Here is a 14,239-nt window from a genome sequence, read left to right on the forward strand (position 1 = left end):
TTGCTATTAGGAGTCTATAGAATCTATCTCATGTATTTTACTATATTTGCAATTCTTTTAAAGAGGTAGACATATACTTAATAATTAATCCTAAAATGCTACCTATAAAATATGTACCTTAAATTGTTAAAAATGAAAAAAAAAAATCGAGAGAAAAAATCTTGGGCCCCCATAGTGGTGTATTGTTGGGCCATTATTTTTGGACATGAAACCCATCATCATATCGACAGCTTCCGTGCCGTCTTGTCGTTGTAGCCCAAATTTGGGTACCAACAAGTACAGCATCGGATTGAAAGTCCTCGGATCCTGTACTCATCTTCCTCTTCCTTCGTCAGCGTTGTAATCTGAAGAACGCGGGCGGAGATGGAGTTTTTTGGAATGGATTTCAGCTGCGTTTTCGGATCTCTAAGCCACGGCAAGTTCCCGGAGAAAGATTGCTTGCTTCCCCTCATCTCTAAGCTCCTCGGCTATTGCATTGTCGCCGCTTCAACCACCGTCAAGCTTCCTCAGGCAACCTATTCTCTCTTCCCTCCCTACACCATATCTATATTTCTTTCACTTTATCAAGAGATCCATTTCTTTGATCTCTAGCGTTTTCTAATTAATGTTCTCCAGTTTCTTTTTGCCCTCTAATTTGTGTAATGCAATTCAAGACTCGTGAAATGTTAGCGAACAAATTTTGGGGTGTGTAAAGGGGAGTTGATAATTAGATTCAAATAGTACAGTAATTCACAAGCATCTGATACTTAATTAGGCGGTAATTTAAAATTTTATAGTCTGTAGCTAAGAATCGCAACTTGCTCTAAGTTTAATTAGGTGCCAAATCAATCTCTTGAAGATATATCAATCACCGTCGAAGAACCCTTCTTTTGAATTCAAATTATTTATGTTGTTCTCTTCCAGTTCAATGTTTCGGCCTGAATTATTCTTAATATTTGTTTTATATGCATCCTACGATGAGAAGATTGGATCCCTGTTCCATCTTCGTCGTGGGTGCTTTACTTCTTGCCATCATTATAATGCAAAATTTATTTCTGCAGATAATGAAGATCTTGAAACATCAGAGTGTCAGAGGACTTAGTGTTATATCCTTTGAGCTAGAAGTCGTAGGTTACACAATTGCTCTGGCTTATTGTGTCCACAAAGGACTTCCATTTTCAGCTTATGGGGAACTGGCATTTCTCTTGGTTCAAGGTATATTAGGAGATACTGGAATATTGCTGCCACCGAGCCATTTTCTTAACAAGCCTCATAAAATGAGTTACGGATAAAAATTGAAACATCAATTGGTCAAAATGGGAAAAAGTAAAATATATTTGATGATTAGATGTTATTCTTAAATTAGTTTAAGGTTGCGAGTTGAGTGGGTTGCTGATGAGGACAATGTTTTATAGAATACTTCTTTTATAGTCAGTCTATTAATGTCATTTAACGTTCTGTACATGGTTATACTTCTATGGAAAGTTGATAGATAAAAATAAAAATATAGTTGTATTTTAGGTGGACGCTTCACACCCTTATGTAAGAACATACGGTAAAAAAATTTCTTGCGATCTACACTTAAACAATTGATGCAACTTTGACCTACTACACTATGTCAATCAAGGGATGGCATAGGGCAGTCAGATGCTAGTTCATCTTCTTATTTTAAATTGCTTTCGATTAAGATTGGTTAATAGTTTTATCCCTGGCCATTGCCCTATCGTTAACTGAGGACCCTAGTCAAATAAGTACAACCCAAGTGTAAAGGATAACTTTTATAGCTTCTAAATCAAATATAGAATTGGTGGGTCTTCCCATTCCCTACACCACTCTGTTACAGTTGGTTGTATAGATAAATAGGTTCTTCATAATAATGGAACAAAATGGAGGTCTGAAATAACCAAATCTAACTCTTAGTTCATTATTTGCTCATTGCGCCAGGTTGCATTTCCGGAATCATTAGTTATATGCTTATTCGAATTTTGTTTACACAAATGCATGGATGCTTTTTCTATAAATTAAACCGAATTATCCTCTTCTAATGGGCATTACTTTTTTTCCTTTTTGTTTGATGCAGCTATAATTTTGGTTGCCGTTATCTACTATTACTCTCAGCCTATTGGTATGAAAACGTGGATCAGGGCATTACTGTATCCTTTTTTATTTCCTCTAGTTCAGATTCTGATTGTTTCTTGTCGCATTCTTTAATAATAAGGAACTTGCAACTGAGATCCTCCTGGGTTTTTTATTCATATATTAATTCTTGCAAAAGAATGGAGAAACTTGTTACTGCTGCCTTAATACGCTGGCCACTCAGATATTGTGCTCTAGCACCAACAGTTTTAGCCGGTCAAATTAACCCTGTTCTCTTTGAAGCTCTATACGTAAGTCTCCTACTGTTTTTCTTGTCTTTTCTTCTCTCTCTCTCTCTCTCTCTCTCTTTAAAGATTTATCGCTTAATCCATGTTTCAAGCTTTCTCAGTTTTTTTTTCCTTTTATGTAAAGAGTTCCTTAGATATTTGTTTGTGCTGTCTGTCACTAATGCATTTGTTCATTCCTTAAAGAAGGTAAATAAATGAAGAAAAATTGACGACTTACCTTTACGAGTATTGAATTCTTTCTTCTGTAATAGCGCTATACTAAAAGGTTTCCTAATTTGGAAACTACCTTTCAGGCATCTCAACATGCGATTTTTCTCTTCTCGAGGATCCCACAAATCTGGAAGAACTTTTCTGTAAGTTGAAGGTTCTATTATACGATTTCAAAATTTCAATAAATGTTATGTTGGTATTTCATTCTTGCTGTATGAACATTGCAAGGATTCAGACCAATGGCTGAATTTACTCCTATTATTTCATTTAACCCACGTTTGATTTGTTTCTCATTGGCAAGCTAGTTGCTTGATGATGTAGGCTTGTAGATACCCCGTTTCACTTCTAATACACATCCCGTTTTGGGAAAGAAGAAAAAAGAGAGAGTGGATAAAAATGTTAAATGATAATGGGATCTGTACCATTGTCATGCATAATAATTTCTCCAATTTCAAATAAAAAGATTAGGAAAGTGATTCGAAACTGAATCGTGTAATCACAAAACCAGCTGTTATCATGTTAACCGATGACAGTTCAAGTACACCTTTCCCTTGTTTGAAGATTTTGGTAAGATTTAAGAAAGTCTTATATCAGCTGAAAGTGGTCATAAAATAAATCATAGCTTTGTTGCAATCTAGTCTTCTATTTCCTGCCACCTTCGGTGTCTTTACTCTTTTGGTGCTGACATGCTTCCAAGTATTCTTCCTGTATTGTTTATTGTTACGGATAATGGCCCTCCACAAATCTCCTAATTGGTATGATATTGTCGACTTGGGGCGTAAAGTTGTCCTCGTAGTTGTTCTTTTGGTTTCACTTAAAAGTTCATACCAAATAATATTGTATGGTTGATATTTTTCTTATTTAGTCAATGTGAGACTTTGGTCGCATTACCGACATTTATAAATAAGTGTTTTCAAGCTTGATACCATGTCTTAATTGTATTTTTGTTTCATATCTCTTCATTGAAAGTTCTCATTCAAAAGAATAATATTCACTTTACAGAACAAAAGTACTGGGGAGCTTAGCTTTTTAACATCCTTAATGAACTTTGGAGGTTCTATGGGTAAGACAATTGCGTTACGAAATTTGGTTGGTTGCATTAGTTTTCTTGTGAAGACATCAATGTTTATTCCATTTTTCTTTTGCAGTGAGGGTTTTCACCAGCATCCAAGAAAATGCACCAAGAAGTGGTATCCTTGTTTTATTTTATTTTTTTAAATTTTTTCCCCTTTTCGCTCTTAAATTATTTGGGTAGTAGTTGTAGTGATAACATCATATAAGGATTCAAAATCAGTCTTAGTGCTATACTGTATTGAAAGAGCATGATATACTTTAGGAACATCTAACAAGTAACTATTTTTAGTAATTAACTTTTTACTCCAAAGTATTAGTTTCATAGATACCGTTTTTGTAAAAGACAGGAAGTTATATTTTTTTTCTGTACTTATCGGTTGCATCTTTTTTATAATTGTGAACTTGATGGCAAATCCACACCCCACCGCCCCCCATATAATCCATCAAGTTCTTTTCCTAGTTGTTTATTCGTTTTAACAAATTGTTGTCCTTAAATCTTGTCGAAGTTCTCATGGGATCGGCTCTTTCTATTGCAACAAACGGAACCATTTTGAGTCAGATAATTCTATACCAGAAGAGGGATGTAAAGAAAGAGAAGAAAACAGAGTAGAGGATGAATGCTTGCAGCTGCGGCTTTGCCTTATTGAAGATTAAAGCTTGTATATAGTAAGTAAAGGTGAACCAAAGTGAAATGTTTTTAAAAGAAAGATTCTGGACTCTCTCTACTTCATGACAATTTCTCAAGCTTAGTCTTTAGTTCATTGCCGAACAAATTCTCCTCGAGATAATCATTTTATTACAAGAAGTCCGGAGTTCTTTTCTTTTCTTTTGGAATATAATGGTACATTGTTTGCTGGAATCATTCATTAGGTTTTGACTAAGATCCCCGCCCGACTGCCGGCCCCCATAAATTTATATCTGGGGTTGTAGAGGGGACGGAGGTGGAATGTACTTCCCTTATATTATAGTTCTAATTCAATTACTACAGTCAGAATGATCATTTTCCATCTTGGCAAATTTTGTGTCATATATTGTGAATTGCATGCATTCATTTAAGGAAAGTGTTTGAAACTAGACCATTAGACTTGGAATTTTGGTAAGCAACGGAACTATATGAAATATGTCGTCCAGGTACATTTGAATGGAGTAGGTAATTACATCTCTTAGCAAAAAGTGTCGAACCTGCGTTCCCAGTGCTTACAAGACGAATTCCATTATAAAAGGAAATGTCAAATTACATACCAGTAATAGTCAGGTTTATATATGTTGTTAGAACTTAGAATGTGGAAGTAACACTACTTTTTCTTCTATGTCATCTTCCTTATTTCATTACCTCTTATTATGATCTGATATCTAGATTCGAATATACAATACAAAGGTTCAATCATCTGAGCACAAAAGGAACAATCATCTGAACACAAAAGGAATAAAGTTCATGCAATTGTCTTTGCTGGCACGGGTAATTTTATTTCTACATTCTTTTCCTGTTGACTAGTTTTACTTTCTTTTTTCTTTGCTGACTTGTGTGTTCATGGATGTTATAAGACTCGTAACTTTATAGTCCATTAGGGCTACCTAGCAAAAGTTGCTTTTGTTTCTTCAAGTTTCATGGATAGAAGGTTTTAGGAATTTTTTGTTTTGGGTGTTTTAAATCTCTCCATACAGAGCTTAGAAGCTTAAGAAAGAAAAGCAGGGTTTGGCATGAAGTTAAAGGTGGGAAAAGATTTGAAATGTGCAGTAGTCAGTGCAGTGGGGTGTTTTCACCTCAACTGGGTATCATTAGAGCATGTACTGATGTTTTTGTAGTACTTGGTTCTGAATTGTCATGATAATTCCGGAAGGGAAAGCAATGGGTTGTCAACTCATTTCTCATCATGATGTTTCTTAGATTTTCAAGAGCCATTTGGGACAAGAAATTGGTTATTATAATTCTAAGTTATTATAGTTGGATGATAGTAGCTTATGCTTGTGGTGTAGATTATTTTAGTTTGGGTAATAATAATATGTATTTGAGGTATAAACTATTTTAGTTTGAGAAGAAAATAGTAAATACTGTAGCAAATTGTGGTTTTGAAATAGTGTTGATCCTAATTAATTAGGGGTTTTGAAATAGTATTTACTATCGCAAAATGTGGTTATTATAGTCTTAGAATAATCTTTGTCCCAAATGGCCCTTTAATAGCTAACAAATGATTCCGACCAACTTATTAAGAACCGATCATCAATGTTCTAAAACTTTTTATTTCGGTCTTACGAAAATTTCATGCGGACATGTTTGGCAAAACCGTTTGAAATGAGAGCAGTTTTGAAGTGAGGTTGCAAGATTTGAAGATAATCCAAACTTTGTTAAAGAATATATTCAATTAATTGATTGAAGTGTACGATATATGTGCCATATATAATATACACACACAATCAAATGATGTATTTTTCTTTTATTCACTATGCTATTGTTAAAGGACTTACCTGACATGACAATGGAAATCAAGGGAAAGTGAGGGAGAATAATTTTTCCTCATCTAATAAAGAAGTTGATTAAAATAATTGAAAGTCATGGCTCATGTCATGCATACGTAATAGTTTCATAAAATTAAAATTGAAATAAAGGGTTTAAAAATGGGAACCGAAACAAAATAGAAAACTTGCAGCTTTTAAAAAAGGTTTTTGCATTTTTTGTTCAAAAGCTAAGTTGATGGGAGTCCAAAAATTCGAGACATATTATTACTATTACTAGCCGGCGTGTCTCAGTTGAATTTCACAGACAAAGAGCTGGCTACCATTTCTGATCTGACTTTGACCACTTAATAATAAAAAAAAAAAAAAACAAAGAAAAAGAAAAGGCCGACTCATGTCACTTCACAAATGCAATGGAGGGAAGAGAATTGAAAGTTCAAAAAAGAAACCCACCATAAATTTATATATAAAAAAAAGAGAGAAAAGTGAGTTAGAAAAGTGAGAAGGGCTTATAATAAAAATTGACGTAGTCGCAAAGAAATTTCATTAATAAATCAATTATAATGGGTTAGATTATTTTTTTATTCATGTTTGCTAAAACATAATCGAATTGATTGCCTTCCACGTCTCAAAGATTGTGTTCTGGGTCAATTTCATTACGATTATGAAATACATGTGAACAATAATAAACGTAATAAAATGGGATATACTTTTCGGATTATCATTGATTTATTATGTTTCTCCTAGGATAGATGTAGCCTAAAATAAATTTGATTCTTGTAATTTAATATATTTATCAAACCATAAAGTTAGGGACTATCTCTTTGCTTTTAATTAAAAAAAAAAAAAAAAACTGTGTACAATAAGTGATAATTATCTTTACTTATTTAGTCGACGTGAAGTTTGGTCACACTCCGATTAATGAAGATGAATTTTAATTTTTTTTAAGTATATGGACTAAATATCAACTTCAGAAAACACTTCTTAATATGCAAAGACAGTCCTTATTATTCTGAATTTAAAGCTCAAAAAAACAGTTATGGTTATATGTTGAAAGTGGAAAGCAGAAGAAGATGAAGAAGAAGAAGCACCTTATCTTTTTCTTACATGGATTAGAATTGTATCTGCCTTTCTCGTAGATTGAGGCATCTGAAGTGCAAAACACAAGATGTTAGAAAAAGAAGAAAGCAACGTTTCAGTTTGTAGCAAATTAAACCCTAAACATACATTATATATTGACTCTAAACTAAACCTACTTCTAAAATCTTAATCTCTCTAAAAATCTTCCTTCAAATTACAGTCCTCTCAGTGTATGTTTAAGGCCATTGCTTTTGTATGCTTCTTCCAACTTATTGACCACCATTGCTCTAAAAAATATAAATATAAATAAAAATAAATAACTTTTTCGTACACTAAAGCAACACTCTTTAATTACTCACTGCAAACGATGAGCTCCCTTGCTTGCCCACTTATATCCTACCATTCCTCCACCATCACGAGGAGAGAGATAAAAAGTCCAAAAAAAAAAAAACAAAAAATGAGTGGGACTGTACCTATCTTTGTTTCAGGTTCCTGGATTGAGTTAGATTGAGTTGAATGACTTTTTAAATTCAATCCAATTATTTTAGGAATAAATTTTTTTAATCCAAATAATCTTTAGTAAAAAATGAACCTAACCTAATCCAACCATAAAATATTTTGGTTGGATTGATTGAGTTACTGTAGGTTTTTATTTTGAAAAGAACATTAATACGTAAAAAGTTAATTTTAATTATTTTCATATATTGAATTAAGACTAAAATTTCAATTTCAATGTATATAATGAAGATTTTCTTTCCAAAATGTTAAAAAACTATTTCTAGGAATTATTAGAGAAAAATGATCCAAAAATAATGAAATTAAATAAAATTAAAATAAACATATGCATATATAATTGTACCATAAGTAATATATATATATATTAAAGTTAATAATAAATTTGGGTTGGTTTGAATTATTTTAGCTTAATCAACCCAACCTAGAAAATTTTCAAACCACACAAATTTGATTGGATTGATAAAAAAAAACCCCTAATCTTTGTACAAGCCAAATGCCCAATAAAATTTTGTCATATGCCAAATATATATTTTAGAAAATTGAAATAGTTTTAATGTTTTTAATATACCAAAGGAAAAGGAAATGTTGGATTAAATATAGTCTAGACTATCCCTAATCATTAACCAAAAGTTAATAGATGTTGAAATTTTCAAGGTTATTATTTATATCTAACTTATTAAAAACTTGAATATATTAGAACCTAATAAATACAAACTTAGAAGTTTAAGAATATTAAACTATCCTAGAACAAAAATTTGAATCATCGAAAATAATTAAGTGATCGTAGTAATAGATAGTAGTTGGTGTAGCCCTACTATTAGGATTAGATAGCCAATGAGTGTAGTTTTTGTGGAGATCCTTGACCCAAAATACCTCTATTCTTTCTTTTGTGCTGCTGTATTTTTTTAAATAGTATTTTCTGTATTTTCTACGTTCATATTCTATGGTTTTTTTTTAAAAAAAAAAAACTTTTTAAATATACAATAAAAAGAGGACCTCTCAGCTACCAATCGGATGACTTTTTTCCCCCTCTTCCTCCTCCTCTCCCTCTCTCTCTGTTTTGTTTTTTTATATTTGAATTTTGTGGATAATATACCTTTTGTTTTGCTTTTGATCTTACTGAGCCTATAGGTGGGTGCTGTAAAAATAGTAGCCCTTCAAATCTTGTCTTCTTTTTTCACCACGTGATGAAAAATATTTAAGTATTTAGGGTCACGTTTACCAAATTGTAATGAAAATTAGTGTACTCGTAATAAAATGTTATTAATTGTAATGAACTTGAATTGCAAACGAGATTGGATTAATTTTGATTGCATTTACTTAAAATTATTAATTTTGTCAAATTTACGGTTACCATTACCTCTATCTCTACTTTTGAGGGTCAAACAGTAATGATAATAGTAAATATATTAAAATCGTAAACTTTTTAGCTCTAACAATAATAATGATAGCAATCGTAATGGTAACTATAACACAATGGTAACGATAGAACATACTTTTTATGCACAATCAGATTGAGTACTCTTTATTTATCAATGAGATTGTATGATTTTATTACAGATTTAGATGTGGGACCCATGTGTAAGTACAAATGTAAAATATAAGTAAACAACACAAAAGTAACCAAATAAGGCTCACTTTTTTTATTTTTTATTTTTTTATTTCAATTGATCTATTACATTTTCAATTGGGATAAACGTGACCTAAATGTATAGAACATTTAACAAACTAGAACTCTTTGTTTTGCCATTTGAATTTTGTTACGTCAATTTCTAGAAACTAACTTGAGAGACTTTGTGATTGAAATAGTGAAATTTTTCAAAACAACTTGTGTTAGTATCATGACTAGATTTGGAGCTTAAAATTTTGATAGATGTATGTAGTATTCACGAGATAAAATTATTACACTTGGTTCTCTTTAAAATAAGCTCAAAATTTCTTAAACAAAATTACTCTTCCCAAAAGTTTCAATAAATTGGTAAAAAGTATTATCGCGCATAATTAGTAGGTATAAAATAGAAAGAGAAGATGAAAATTGCTCATATTAATGAAAAACCACTAATATTTATTTGATTCCAATATTTCTCTTTAATTTGCAGTAATATATGCATTTTAAAGAAGTTTTATACACCTAGATAAACGAAATTCTAACTAACAGTTTGAGAGTTTAGAATTTTAATAGTTACCATTATAGCGCAAATTTTATTGGCATAAATTGATTTTATTCTTAAACTAAAAATATTTAAACCCTTTACGTAGAGAAGGTAAGAAAAGTCTCGATCAAATTGCTTTATATTTGTGAGTAACGAGATATATACCATATATTTTTTATCGAAAGGTTAGAATTTCAACATTTCAAATTTTATTTGGGTGCATCTCGAGTACCATCCATCCTTATGCATCCCATTCACATCACTCACATAAATAATTATCAAAATATTTTTTTTAAAAAAATGAAGAATTTAACATGTGATAAATTATGATTGGACAATTTGATGAGATGCAAAATGATAGGTGATATAAGAAATACATTTAAATATTTTTTATTTTTCAATTCCATACATTATTGAACTAAAAACTAAAAAGAGAAGTTCAAACACTTATATTATTATTGTTGTTTTGAAATTTCAACCATAGGAAAAATAAATTAAAGAAAAATCAAAAGGGTGAAATTGAATTCACCGAGACTATTGGTAAAAGTCTAGCATGCATGTCAATGCCAGCTCATTTCTGATTTTTTTTTTTAAAATGTCATATATGATTGGTCGAATTTATAATTACTTTTTTTTATTTAAAAAAAAAAGAGAGATTTTGTTAATTGGGGTTGGGAAGTGGGAGAAGCTGAGAGTTTTTTTTTTTTTTTTTTTTTGAAATTTGTTTTTATTATTTAATTTTGGTGAGTTCATTTTCACATTTTATCGAAGCGTGTGTGAGCGCTTCTTCACTCCCCACTTTCACTCCTCTCCCATTTGGCCATTTCATTATTCCTATATTATTACCTCTATCATTCTATAATTATTATATTAAAATAAAGAAAAACAATATTTCCACATTTTCATCAACGGCTCAGATTTCTGATATCACAAACACTCAAATACACCTGCTCGCAGAGGATCCACCAATTCGGTGGGGACCACCCTGCTCCAATCACAATAGAATTTTACTTAATTATAACCTGACATCTCTTATTAACCCTTGGATGTAAATCTAATTAACGGGAAAAAAAATAAATTTAAAGCACTTGCGTAATACCATATTTCTAGCATTCACATTATAAATTTATCTTCATAAATATTTGTAAAATTCTATATTAATGTCAGTGGATCTTATTCTAATTTTTAAAAGTATATTGACGTGACATACAATAAATGTAGGTAGCATGGAAAATTGTTCATACTATCTCAATATAAAAAATCTTTCCTCTAATAACTTAAGAAAATACTTGGGGCATGTATCTTTGATTGCATCCATCTTTGTGGAGTTTATTTAGTTATGCAATAAAAAAATTTCACATGGCAAACATTTTTTTAAAAAAAATTGATTGTTGCATGGGGATAGATGTAGCCTAGATAGCACATAATCATTGTTCTTAAAAATACTCTTAAATATTCAAAAGGAATTCGAGAAAATATAATTACAATTAGTTTTGGATGGAAATATCTAGTGTTTTGTGTGCAAAAGTATCCTTGAATTTTCAAAAGTTTAAAAAATACTCTTAAACTTAAAAAGCTAAGAAATATTTGTTAGCATTTGAACAAAAATGGTGAACAACCTCTTAGGAGGTGTTTGGGGTGCTAAGTTTGTTATTATAGTTAACGATTATTATAGTCAATGAATTATATTAGTTAGTACGTCGTAACAGTTAGTGTTTGAGGGATGGATTATTTAAGTATGAGTTATAATAGTTTTTGTTTGAGGTGTAAACTATTTTTGTGTGGGTGGAAAATAGTAAACACCACATCATAAAAAAATAATAGAGGATAAGTGAGAACAACAAATAAAGTTTTGAAATGGTATTACTATACTTAATCATAGGTTATAAATAGTTGTACATCACTATTATATTTGGTATTCCAAAAATGAAGTAGACTATAATAACCCACACCACCAACTTCTAGTTGGTGCCCCAAATGGCCTCTTACTCCTCTACTTCCATCTTTCTTCTCCCCTATCTTTCCCAATACCTTTTTACTTTATTTTTTTGTTATTTGTGTGACATTTGTTTGTTGTTTTAAAAAAACGACTATTTCAATTAAGGTATATAGACTATAACAAGAAAATAAATAAAATAATGAAAACATTAAATAATCTTAGGATATAAATATTTTAATAAAGTTACACGTTAGTAGTTAGTGAGTGTTATAGTCAAATATGTCTCTTTCTTTCTTTTCTTTTGCTCCTTCATAGTTTTGGTTAACTTTTTAATGTGATTAAAGTTTCAATATTTGTAAATGATTCATTGAGGTGGGAACCAAAGACTTTGTGGTAATATTTATAGGGTAGTAGTAATAGAAAATTTTCCTAATATTACTTGTGAATTGTGATTGAGCAGTAGATAGAAGCCCATAGCGGCAGCTCCTAAAACCTACCAATAAAGACTCTTCCTTTCCCCTCTCCTTCTCTCTCTCTCTCTCTCTTCTTCACTCTGAATTTAGATAAAGAGAAAGCGAGAAACCGCAGCTCACAGCCATGGGAGAGGATTGGTTTTCTTCCACACTTTCCTCTGTTTTCTCCATTTCCTTCTCTCACGCCCTACAATGAACCAAAATCTCAACCTCTTCTTCTCAGAAGAAGATGGTACTACCGTATACGCTTGATGCTCTTTATTGCTCAGAGGACCACTGGGAAGACGACGATGAAGAAGAAGAAGAAGAAGAAGAAGAAGAAGAAGAAACGGGTTTTGATAAGCAACCTTACTCTAATCTAACAACCGAATCTAGTTCTCCGATTCTAGCAGTGGCAGAGCAGGACCTGTTTTGGGAAAACGATGAACTAATTTCTCTGTTTTCGAGAGAGAAGCCTAATGAACTGTTTAAAACCATTCAGATTGACCCTTCTCTTGCTTCCGCCCGACGAAGCGCCGTCGAGTGGATGTTGAAGGTTAATGCTCATTACTCTTTCTCTGCTCTCACTGCGGTTCTCGCTGTCGATTACTTGGATCGGTTCCTGTCCTGTTTTCATTTTCAAAGAGATAAGCCATGGATGTCTCAGCTTGCTGCTGTTGCTTGCATCTCTCTTGCTGCCAAAGTAGAGGAGACCCAAGTCCCTCTTTTATTGGACCTACAAGTATGTTTTTCCAGAAATCTTAATTATAACCCAACTGAAAAATGGTCGGACTGGGACACATTAATCATTAATCTCTGTTGGGGTTTTTGACTTGTGTAGGTGGAAGACAGTAGATATCTGTTTGAAGCCAAGACCATTAAGAAAATGGAGCTTCTTGTGCTCTCTACGCTTCAATGGCGGATGAATCCCGTTACCCCATTTTCTTTTGTGGATTATATCTCAAGGAGGCTTGGATTCAAGGACCATATCTGCTGGGAAATTCTTTGGCAGTGTGAACGAACTATTCTCTCTGTTATTTTAGGTAAGAAATCGTAGATAAAACTTCATTTCCCTTAATTCATGACGATATGGTGCTTTTCCTTTAAGCAAAAGTAACAATATCGCCATCTTTATGAATGCATTCCCCCACTCATTTCCTTTTTTTGACTAACAGAGTCAGATTTCATGTCCTTTCTTCCTTCTGTAATGGCCACCGCCACAATGCTGCACGTTTTCAAAGCTATGGAAGAACCCCACCTCAGCGTTGAATACGATTCCCAGCTTCTTAACATCCTCGGAATCGACAAGGTCCATATTTAGATTTACCATTCCCATTTCAACCCAAATCGCCAAATCCAACAAATCGACGATTTGAACAAGTTATAACAAAGTTATTGATTTTATTTTTCTCCTTAAAACAGGGGAATGTTGAAGAATGCTGTAAACTGATCTCAAATGCATCTAGAAGAAACAGCGACGAATTCAAGAAACGTAAATTTGGGTCAATTCCGGGCAGCCCCAACGGCGTAATGGATGTGTCATTCAGCTCTGATAGCTCTAACGACTCGTGGTCAGTGGCTTCGTCGGTTTCATCTTCGCCAGAGCCATTAACGAAGAAGAACAGAGCAAATGGATCGGTCTCAGGAGATTGCGAAAAATTCAGAACCCTCTTTTAATTAACTTCCCTTTCTTCTTTTTCCTCGTAGTCCTTGTATGTTGAATAAGAATGAATCAATATTTTCATCGAATTCTGCAAGTTAAATTGCCTTACCATCTCTGCAGTTGAGGGCCAATGGATGAGCAATCGGAAGTTTAAAACGCAGAGATGGCTGGCATTTTATCTGGATCCAAAGAACATTAGAACTTATAACAATGAAGAGCAGTTTAAGTTGTTTAATTGTTTAATGGTCTGTTTTACTTACATGGGTTTGCTAAATCTTTCTATTTCAAATCGCAAAAGATCTAAATTTTAGTAATGGAGTTAGCTGAAAAACGAA

General features: G+C 32.4%; 2 protein-coding genes across 4 annotated transcripts; both read left to right on the plus strand.

Annotated features, from left to right (window-relative positions):
• The first annotated feature begins 260 nt into the window (after positions 1–260).
• On the plus strand, positions 261–5,250 carry LOC120076717 (mannose-P-dolichol utilization defect 1 protein homolog 2). Of its 3 annotated transcripts, none has more exons than XR_005481625.1 (9): positions 261–510; positions 1,041–1,194; positions 2,060–2,132; positions 2,300–2,366; positions 2,657–2,716; positions 3,576–3,636; positions 3,722–3,763; positions 4,154–4,313; positions 5,005–5,250. XR_005481625.1 is itself a non-coding variant. In XM_039030614.1 (8 exons), the coding sequence occupies exons 1-8, from the start codon at positions 364–366 to the stop codon at positions 4,255–4,257; spliced, it is 708 nt and encodes a 235-aa protein (XP_038886542.1). In that variant the 5' UTR covers positions 262–363; the 3' UTR covers positions 4,258–4,654. The 3 variants fall into 3 exon arrangements, 1 of the variants encoding a protein (XP_038886542.1); XR_005481626.1 differs by having other exon boundaries at positions 5,026–5,250; XM_039030614.1 differs by lacking the exon at positions 5,005–5,250 and having other exon boundaries at positions 262–510; positions 4,154–4,654.
• Positions 5,251–12,220: 6,970 nt separating this feature from the next.
• Positions 12,221–14,149, plus strand: LOC120075081 (cyclin-D3-1-like). Its single transcript, XM_039028242.1, has 4 exons — positions 12,221–12,983; positions 13,083–13,284; positions 13,417–13,550; positions 13,664–14,149. The coding sequence occupies exons 1-4, from the start codon at positions 12,492–12,494 to the stop codon at positions 13,916–13,918; spliced, it is 1,083 nt and encodes a 360-aa protein (XP_038884170.1). The 5' UTR covers positions 12,221–12,491; the 3' UTR covers positions 13,919–14,149.
• Positions 14,150–14,239: the final 90 nt, after the last annotated feature.

This window comes from Benincasa hispida, chromosome 4 (genome assembly GCF_009727055.1).
Source record: "Benincasa hispida cultivar B227 chromosome 4, ASM972705v1, whole genome shotgun sequence".
Lineage (NCBI taxonomy): Eukaryota > Viridiplantae > Streptophyta > Magnoliopsida > Cucurbitales > Cucurbitaceae > Benincasa > Benincasa hispida.

Coding starts and splice junctions, on each gene's coding strand:
- LOC120076717 (XM_039030614.1), top strand. CDS start 364: ATGGAGTTTTTTGGAATGGATTTCAGCTGCGTTTTCGGATCTCTAAGC. Junction 1,195..2,059: donor GGCATTTCTCTTGGTTCAAG/GTATATTAGGAG, acceptor TGTTTGATGCAG/CTATAATTTTGGTTGCCGTT. Junction 2,367..2,656: donor TTCTCTTTGAAGCTCTATAC/GTAAGTCTCCTA, acceptor ACTACCTTTCAG/GCATCTCAACATGCGATTTT.
- LOC120075081 (XM_039028242.1), top strand. CDS start 12,492: ATGGTACTACCGTATACGCTTGATGCTCTTTATTGCTCAGAGGACCAC. Junction 12,984..13,082: donor CTCTTTTATTGGACCTACAA/GTATGTTTTTCC, acceptor TGACTTGTGTAG/GTGGAAGACAGTAGATATCT. Junction 13,285..13,416: donor TATTCTCTCTGTTATTTTAG/GTAAGAAATCGT, acceptor TTTGACTAACAG/AGTCAGATTTCATGTCCTTT.